At 36.7% G+C, this 10,453-nt stretch overlaps 1 protein-coding gene across 7 annotated transcripts in view; it reads right to left on the bottom strand.

Moving 5' to 3' along the window:
• The window catches only part of LOC105269390 (protein unc-13 homolog B-like), a 39,001-nt gene that overhangs the window by 24,964 nt on the left and 3,584 nt on the right, over positions 1–10,453 (bottom strand). For all 7 annotated transcript variants that reach the window (XM_011309574.1, XM_011309577.1, XM_011309573.1 and 4 more), the window contains 6 exons: positions 10,291–10,406; positions 10,023–10,209; positions 9,748–9,945; positions 7,516–9,672; positions 7,338–7,441; positions 7,045–7,247 (listed from right to left, as the gene is read on the bottom strand). In XM_011309574.1, coding sequence (XP_011307876.1) covers positions 7,045–7,247; positions 7,338–7,441; positions 7,516–9,672; positions 9,748–9,945; positions 10,023–10,209; positions 10,291–10,406 — 2,965 coding nt within the window. The remainder of the gene's footprint in view (positions 1–7,044; positions 7,248–7,337; positions 7,442–7,515; positions 9,673–9,747; positions 9,946–10,022; positions 10,210–10,290; positions 10,407–10,453) is intronic.

Genomic DNA, 10,453 nt, shown 5'->3' with positions numbered 1-10,453 from the left:
CACATGAACTAGTTATGAAATTTTGCATTAAATCAGTTTCCATGATGATATTGTTAACATCCGAAGTGTACAACTCCGAAATAATAAAATAATTGGTTAATATTGAACAATAATAATATTGGGTAATGATCAATAATAATTTATTTAATATTTAATTGATAATTAATTAGTAATCAATGAATAATAATTAATTTCTTTTGGTTCGGAATTGTACATTTAGATTTATTATAATTTTTTAGGGTTTTTTAATGAAAAAATATTAATTTTATGATGGGAAATGAGGGGAAAAATAAAGATTGATGGTTGGAACGGTGTGATGAGATAATGGTGAAGGTTTTTGGATAAAACAATAATCGGTGGAAGTAAAATAAAATGATCCCCCTGTAGGAAATGAATCAAGGATGTTAGCAAGGATCGGAGACACGGGAGGGGGAACAATTGTCAAGATTTGGCATGAGACTTGGCAGGGGCTATCTGGGGAGTATGTCGACAGCTGGGCCAAGCTTGAGATAACTTTGGCTTACCCATCATCGACACATACCCAAGTTTGTTAGCTTTGCATGTTGCACGAGGTTACTCAGTTAACAAGTTATCGCGAATATCCTCTCATTTCCTGTCTCTGTTTCTCTCCCTGAGAACCCGTCGATCGCATTCTCATAAAAAAAATCTATCATTTGGTTTTATCATTCAATGACTCACGAATTTTTATAATCGCACCTCTATTTTTCAAAATTTCCGGTAGTTCTGGGAATTTTTCCCCAAATTCACTGATAACGCCGGGAAATTTCTCTACGGAGATAAAACTTCATGAGACATTGAATATAATAATAAAATTTGAAATCGATATATTTTTTCGTGGCGATTTTATCAAGCGGTTCTCAGGGATTCGTAAAATAAATTGACCCGTCGATCGTATTCTCATGAAAAAAATCTATCATTTGATTTTATCATTCAATGACTCACCAATTTTTATAATCGCACTTTCATTTTTCAAAATTTCCGGTAGTTCTGGGAATTTTTCCCTAAATTCACTGATAACGCCGGGAAATTTCTCTACGGAGATAAAACTTCATGAGACATTGAATATAATAATAAAATTTGAAACCGATATATTTTTTCGTGGCGATTTTATCAAGCGGTTCTCAGGGATTCGTAAAAAAAATTGACCCGTCGATCGTATTCTCATGAAAAAAATCTATCATTTGGTTTTATCATTCAATGACTCACGAATTTTTATAATTGCACCTCCATTTTTCGAAATTTCCGGTAGTTCTGGGAATTTTTCCCCAAATTCACTGATAACGCCGGGAAATTTCTCTACGGAGATAAAACTTCATGAGACATTGAATAAAATAATAAAATTTGAAATCGATATATTTTTTCGTGGCAATTTTATCAAGCGGTTCTCAGGGATTCGTAAAGAAAAATTGACAATTATTTCTTAATACTCCGTAATGATGTTCTCACTCTTTAATAATAAATGGAAATCATGGGAATTGACTGAGCAATCGAAATCTAGATATCCGCCTTACACAGATTACTTCGATAAAATTAGAAATCAATATATTTTTTCGTGGCAATTTTATCAAGCGGTTCTCCGGGATTCGTAAAGAAAAATTGACAATTATTTCTTAACACTTCGTAATGATTTTCTCACTCTTTAGTAATAAATGGAAATCATGGAAATTGATTGAGCAATCGAAATCTAGACATCAGACTTACACAGATTACTTCGATAATGAAAAATTTGCATAAAACTCACCTTGACGAACAACACCAAAACACATGAGCCGATTATTCAACTCGACACTGGTAACATTATCATTCGTCATTAATAATTGACTTCTACTCCATTAACGAGGAAAGAAGAATTATTTATCAGGTACCAGATAAATAACACACACGATCAATTAATCCGCACTGGCTTTTCACATTATACTTGATTTAATAGGCCGTTTAAAACACTCGCTCTTTCCCCTTCAAACACATTTTGTTTCACATTCGTTGTTTAATTTTTAAATTATAACGACGATACTTGAAAGATGCCGATAATTTTTACATCACAGCAAACATCTACGATGATTCAACGATTGATATTGCTATGTATTTACGCAAGAAGTTTTTATCCTTAATTGTACAATATTCTAGTAATTGACAGTATTCGATTGGTCGTCAAATGTCCCTGCGATGATTAGATTGCATAAATTCCAGCAAACAGATTATTTGATTTCACTTCTGCTAGATAATGTCTATAATTATCATGATTACTATGATGATTATATTATATTATATAATATTTTTATTATTGATATTATTATTATTCAGTAGGATTCTTTGAAACAGAATTTTTCTCTTCATCCATTCCTCGATATTCCACGTTCTCTGCACATCATCTCTCGTCATATGCTCCATTCACAATATTTTCCAGCTCTACATCTATCTTTCGAGTTTACTTATATTTTTTTTTTCTCTCATCAACGAAATGCTCTGTATATGGACCCTAGAGTCTGACAAATAGGAAACGTATTCAAGGGGCTCCAGCTCCAGTTGATCTTTCCATTGGTCTGGTGTCTCGTCCTGGCAGCAAAGATGCGCCTCATGGTACAACAGCACTGCGATATAAAAATTGAGTTGGCATCGACGCTTCATGAGAACAATGTCCTCACAAGTGAGAGAAAATAGAGAAAGAGAGAAAAAAGAGAACGTGGGAATTGAGGGAAAATTTACTCAACTCGGTATGAAGTTTAAAACGACCTATTTAAAAAGGATTAAATGATCATTGATGGCTGTTATGTACAAGTTTAATATCGAGCGATTGGACATTTCACTACGCAGTACACGTACGATGCCACCCCCACGGCTCACTAAACACCACTTATGGCAAAAAAGAAACACTCAATTTTCCTCATTCCCTTATCCTCCCTTATCGGGGCTTCTCCAGCCTATAAGCATCTAAATTGACAATCCCATTAACTACGCCAGTAATCTTGACAATTAGTGAATTTTCAACGCGTCATTATGGTTTTAATAAAAAAAAATTAACCAAGTAAGTGGAAATTATCTCCGTAGGAATAAAGGAAGGCATTTGTGAGGGCAACATCGATTTTCCCACTTTTCCTGGAAACTTTCTGACAGCAACCTAGCAACATTCCCCTCATTCTCCATCTTCTCTCCTCCCTTATCATCTCATCTCTCTTCCTTTCGTTAACAAGAATTAATATTGCCACAATATTTCAATTTATATCTGCAACAACGATTATTACTGACGCAGTCGTATTATCCTTTGAGTTTCGGTATTTTCGTATCGGAATTTTTCAATTCACTGCACAATTGCTGTACGGTAGATATAACACTCTGAATACTTGTCATTAAATCCCGAGCTCGTGACATTTCGTTGATGTTGGAAGAATCGCTGATTCTTCTCACTCGAAATATAGAAGTAGCTAAATTATTCAACAACTAGGAAGAGTTGGCGGATCAATTATATATTTATTTATATATATATATATATTTAATTTTCCGGCGATTTAAAAATACCGAAATTTCACTTAAAATTAGCGATAAAACACAGGTCATAGTTTGCACAGCCACGATGTAGCCAGGCATTTGCTACTGTTGGCTGGCACAACGTGTACCCTCGCTACTAATTCTTGACCCCCTTCTCTCCGTGCTTTTACTCGCCTATTCTCTGCTACACCTTCGTTCTTCAACCCCACCATAGATAAACCGACAAACGACACCGCCATTGAGGGTGAATTGCGCAAGCGTTGGAAAACCTATCAGGTACGTAGTGATGAGGGTGCCTTATTTGCCGTATTAACTCAATTCTTTTCATTTACTTCCAATAATCCCTTTTTCATCCCCTTATTTTCCCTTTATCTCTCCATGCCCCCATTGAAATCCCAGATTTCATCATTACACATATCAATTACAATTACCCAAACAACAATCTCCATTTCCCATCGAAAATTCTCCTTTCTTCAAGCATTCACCATCTTATTCTCAAACTACAACAATAAAATTCCCACTAAATTAAAACGAACCTATATCAATTACCCGAACAACAATCTGTATTTTTCATCTAAAAATAGAATTTAATCGAAGCATTTATAATTCCCTCTTCAAACTATTGTAATAAAATCCTCATCAAATTAAAACGAATGGGTGAGATATGAGCTATTATAAATAATAAAATTATCAATGTCTATTTTCTTTTTGAATAACATGGAAATTGTTAGACAGTGATTGATGGCGATTCTATTGGAAAATTGACTAGAATCCGACGTGGAACAATCGGACAATGTATATTGGCCTTTGGAATTTCCGGACGGGAGGAAAAATCGAATGAACTCCATTGAAAGGATTGGATTATACGAAAGATGGTGAAAAAATAATGACACTCGGTTGAGCCGACACGCGCCATGCTCAAGCTACCGTGCCACTATATTGATTTTCCACAGGGGGTTCCCAGCATTTCGTCGTCCCTCTCGGCCAGTCTACTTCCTGTGCAACCCCTCCTACAACCCCTCACGTTCTCCACAATTTTCCCATTCCCCTGTACATTCACTGAGTCCCAACCATCCGAATCTCATATGCCATCATCCTCACTGTTTCTCCCTCCCAAACATCAACAATTTGCCTTCACATTATCTATTGTCCACATACTGCTCTACACTCTCTGTCCTCAACAATACTATATTAAAGGTCAATTGAAAATTCAATACTCTTCATTGTTACTTTCACACATTTCAAATTAATCTACATTTTAAATAATAATATCAATTATGCAAAATATTCTATTGGTCAATTGTAATGATAGAATATTTTTATTAAAAATAGAAATTCAAAATTGATGACTGCATTTTGTTTTACGGTTTTTTAACTGGAGACAGAGCATTACTGAAAGGCTGTGTTCTACTCACCTACCATCGATTATTTCCGCAACAAGTATATGGCCTGAATTCCGCAAATACATTAATTTATTACTCACCTGAAACATACAAGTATTTACGAAAAATTGTCAATACAATCAATATGTTATCAACGGTGCGTGAAGAAATGGAAAATTTACAGAGTAAATTCTATCGAAAATCGGTGGAAATCTCGATTACTTCGTATATTTGAAAATAAAAAATATAAAAGGATTAATTTATTCGAGAGAATGTCACGGCACGCAAGGTGACTCTGAGCTGACATATTTTGATACATGATAAGAAAGGGGAGTTGATTTTAAAAATGGATTATTTCTCATATTTTTCTGTTTTTCTCCATTAAACTTTCTATTTTCTATTTTTACATGAGATCATTTCTCTGATTAAAATTCTCTGAAAGTTGTATTTTGAGACGATTCCCCTAACTAGCCACCAGTTACGCCTCGAGCCGTGCCAATTTTTTTCAGTAACAACTGTAGCTTTCCAGACATTCCAAATATGTTCCCTCGTCCTCGATAATCACAGGTAATGGCAAACGGAAAATTTACATAACGACTGGCTTTTATTACCGTCATTTATTGTTATCCGATTGCTCTGAATTTATAAAACTTACAATTTTTTCTCTCGATGTCCAAGGACTTACGACTTTAGCCCGCCGTTGACTTTTAATGAGTCTACTAAGTTTTCTAGTTCTCTGTACACATGTAAGTAGTTGAGGCGTTGCCAACTCTATCTGATTGTCATCCACCCTATCCTCATCATGTCTCTCCGTAGATGAAGATTTTTGCTGTAACGTTACTGTGCTCAGGGGCATGAATTTAGCAATCAATGTCTCACTCTCGACACTCCAATTAGAATCGCCATACTTTTTTCTATTCATTAAATCACCAATGCTACCACGAACCTTAGTACTACTTAATTGCAAATTCGTGCGTGATAATGGCAGTGATTGTGGTAGCGATTCAGATGAATTTTTTATCGATCCTATAGGACGAGGAAAGTTGGATTCTCGATGGAGCTTGTCCAACTCCGATAATGAGGAACCACGTCGCATTTTATTCTTCATTTGCACTTCCTTTCCGTCCAAAACTTGTTCTTTTCCCCGATTGATGGTTCGAGACGATATTGAGGTCTTCACCGCGAATAACCCGGCTTTCAAAGGAAAAAGAAGTGCCCACTCAGTTGGTTTTTCACGAGCATCCATTGTCGTTGATTTCCTTTTCTCTCTTCTCTTTTTATCCGCTAGTTTTTTCTCATCATCAAAGCATTCGACACAACGGATTCTTGTCACTTAAAAAAATTCAACAATCAATATCACTCGCAATATATTTTCTCCAACGTATTTGTTAATCATCGTAAAGACGGTGGTGTACTGAGTACAACGCAACCAACTGGAGAAGGTTTATCGGTTGTAACCGGCATCCGGCCTCCTTATCACAGTACAGTGCTTTGATAGTTAAAACAGCCTGGCATTATGCCGCGTTGATACACGATAGGTATCCACAAGTTAAATAGGTGTTAATCAACCACTAATTAAAATTAATACAAGGACAAAGTCTTGGTAGATTCGTTAAGTGGATTGAACTGGTTTACTGACTCAACTGAATTGAAATGACGGCTCTATGGTAGATTCAACCAACTCAAACTTGTAAGACCCCTTGCCGGTTTTTTCACTCAACACAGCATTAAGAACCCTGTAGTGTTGTAAGACTCCTGGGTAGTCAGTTCTCTGATGGCTCACTTCCTCCATTATTTTATCACCGAAAAAATTGACTCTTGCCACCATGCGTACAGGATTGATCATTAACTTTAACTGACACGATAATATTATACATCGCTCATTCGTACAAGAGAGAATAGATAAATTTGAATAACCAATGTGGAAATAGACCTTGAGGGGAACGTGATAATTTCACCGATCTCTTGGTATAGGGGTTTCCGATGGCCAGGCATTCACGGTTACATTCACACGTAATTAGGCCAAAGACCTACATCAGATCAGGGTTGATGGTCATTTTGTTTAGCATGGTTTCCTTTCACCACGGATATTGTTAATATGGGTTGATAAATGTTTAAAATTTAATCGGTTTGATTAAAGAGGAATAAAACTTACAGTCAGTTGCATGATGATTTTATTGTAGGTCCAATGCCATCGCTGCTTGGCTGTCATAACCGGTCGTTCTTTCAGTTGAGTTGGCACAGGTGCTGCACCCACAAGCTCCATCAACTCTTCATCGGCTGGAGGTTCTGGTGGACTTCTAGGTGGTGTGTCCATTTGAACACTTTCCTCCAAAGACGGTTGTTTTATTATGCTCCCTGAAAAGTTATTAATTGAAATAACAAATATTGTAGAGATGCAAGAGTCAAATCATAAAGCCTGAATGATGAATAATAAGGGATAATCACCTCTCGGGCTGGCCGATCTCGAGAGTGGCGGTGTACTTTTATAGGGTTCGACCAGGGAATTTTCCCTTGATCCCTGAGCAAGTGCCTCCTCACCTCTCTCGTACCTGAAACATGTAGACATATGTAGAAAAGTAAAAAGTAAAGATATGTATGAATGTAGGAGAATATTGAAACACACCTTTCCAATGTTTCATCTCTCATTTTGTATTCTCCATTGATGGCATTGCTCAGAACAATCTCAGTCTCATCAATTGAGTCCTGATCCTTGAAATAGCCCCGTTGATAACTCTCCGCTCTGGATATCGCCTGGGGTTTTGTGATACTTTTTCCATACAAAGAATTGCCTCTAGACAAGTCCTGTTGCTGATACGAATTTTTTCGACTCAATTCTGACTTAGTATCAGCTTCAAATGAGTCTCTTCTGCTCTCATCATAAGTTTCATCATAGTAATCAGATGCATAAGAATCTCCTCTGGTTAATTTGGGTTTCTGAGAATAATTCGAGTGTTGACTCTGATGGGATAATTGTGAATCTTTTCGCTGAAGTTCATTAGGATATGCTTCCATAGCCATGTACTCGTCATCCTCTGCAGCCTGGTAATTATCGTCAAGATAAGACTCTGTTCTTGTCAGGGATTTTTTACCATTAGTCGTAATGTTGGAATGTATGATCGCAGTGGTTGTAACATTAACGGGTACATCGGGGGCAGTGGTATGATTAATCATGGTTATTGCTGGTGATTGCGTAGAAGCTGGAGACTCAATGTGCATTGGGGCAACTGGACTCGATTCTCCAGCTGTGGAATATTCACTGAGAACTTTTCGCGGCTGACTACTCGTTACTGAACTCACTGCTGTCTCAAATGAATCCTTTAACTCGTCATCGCGGGATTCCAGTGAATCGGTATTCTGTTGAACAAGTGAGCTGACATCACGCTTTCCCAATTTTTTCTTTCTCGATGATGTCAATGGTATTCCATTTTGATCCTCTTCACTTGGATAAAAATATTCAGACTCGCTAGACTGATATCCATTGGTTCTTGTTTGTCCTCGGGGAGTAGTTACCGATAATTCAGGCACTTCATTTGTTTGTCTCTCATTACTCACATCACCGTATGCATTTTGGTATGACTCTTGATATGATGGATGATAAGGTTCCTCACAATTTCTATAATTATCGTCATTATAACCATTTTTGTATTCCATTGAGACAACACTGGCTTGATTGTATGGGACCTGATAGTGAATCGAATCATTTTGCTGATTATTAAATGACTCTTGATGATAATCAAGATCAGATTGATTTGTACTCGGTACGACTTGGGCATGATCATCACTGTATTCATTATATGATTGCTGGCATGTACTCGATGGGATATTGTATGTGTTGTCATAATTCTCTTGTGTATACCGTTGATCGTTAACGGACGTGGCAATTTCCCTATCGTAAGCAGTAGTACATATTGGTTTAGTGTAATTATGTGATTGAATATTATTGTCTTTTTCATATGAATCATGATAATCATCATTATCTTTATACGAGTCTGTGTAGGATTCTGGAAAGGAATCCTGGTGGTACGATGCGAGGGAGGAATTTTGTTGGCACGATTCACCGAAAGAATTCTGCTTGATAAATGATGAATCTGTGTGAGAGTCCTGATGAATATCGTGCTTGGACGGTTCTTCATACGACTCAATCATACTTTTCTGCTCATACTGAGGTACATGGTAGGTCTCCTCGATCTCCATTTTTTCACTATCATTCCCATAATGATGATTCAACGATTCACTAGTTCTGGGATATGTATTTTCTTGATAAGTATTATAATGCATTGATTTATTAGTAAGTGGTGCTGATGCTACAGATGTGTAAATATCCTGGTAATCACTGACGTATGAATTGTTTATGAAAGGTGTATCGCTATAAACCTCTTGGGAATCCATAAACTCCTGAGAATATTGATGCGTCCCTTCTGTCATATAATCTGGCACAAACTGATTGTCGTGCACGGCTACTTGTTCATTCTCCGATCGAGAATTTTCTTCCACTTTTTCCACATAGTTGTCTTGTAGGTGTTCTTGACTACTTTGATACGCATAATTAAAGTCTTCATTGTAATTTTGTTGTGTATAATAATCTTCAACCGATGAAGAATAAGTTCGGGGTAGTTGTCGACCTGGTGTTGCTGGCAATGATAGTGGCTTTCTTCCACCCACAGAATTGCTAGACTTTGATGGCGTTGGGGGAAGTTTTTTTCCAGTACTACTTCGATCCTGCAAAAATCCTGAACGATGCTCAGATTGGAAACTTCTACGCCAGTGGGTATTATGAATACTGTAAAAAAAATTACCATTACATATCAATTGCAATTATAATTAAGAACTAAAGACTAAAATTATTCACTCTTGCCTATCATCGAGTTCGTCAGATCCATAACTTGTCTGTCGTGTAACTGTTGAACGATAATTAGGTCTTTGGATACCAATGGATGATGCCGGTCTCTGAGGTAATGTCTTTCGATTACGATTGTTTCGATGATGTACGTTGGCTCCTGAGTACGATCTTCCTCCGCTATCCCATTGTCGATCCTCATCATCTTGACCATATCTAGAATGGAAAGCCAAGGATACAATTATGAATTTTCAATTTCCAATGGATTAATTATCGTTTACGTGGTACAATACCTTTCGGCTTCGTAAGCATAACTGGTAATATTGTTGTAATAATCATCTGGTTTGTTATCTCCCTTGAATACTGGATACATGGCACTCATTTCTGATGCACTAAGATCATTCATGTACGTGTCTGTTCCATAATACATCTCATCATAAAGAGTTGTTTGTCGCTCGAGCGATGGTCTCCTGTGTGGAACTAGTAGAGCAGAAATTTTTCATTTTTTCTCAATAAGCAAAAAGATAAATAATGAATCATCATTTATGAAATTTCACGTACTTTTTCTCTTATAACTTGCGTTGACACTTGGATAAAACTCAGTATCACTACATATTCTTGTATCATCGATTCTTGTCGCTTGATAATCGTATCCCTCGCTGTACCAGCCATCTTGACTGGAAAAAAAAAATAAATAAGTTATCAATGGGGAATACAATTCAAA

Source organism: Fopius arisanus, unplaced genomic scaffold (genome assembly GCF_000806365.1).
Source record: "Fopius arisanus strain USDA-PBARC FA_bdor unplaced genomic scaffold, ASM80636v1 scaffold00069, whole genome shotgun sequence".
NCBI lineage: Eukaryota > Metazoa > Arthropoda > Insecta > Hymenoptera > Braconidae > Fopius > Fopius arisanus.
Note: the sequence above shows the minus strand (reverse complement) of the source record. Positions and strands in the feature narration are given on the sequence as shown.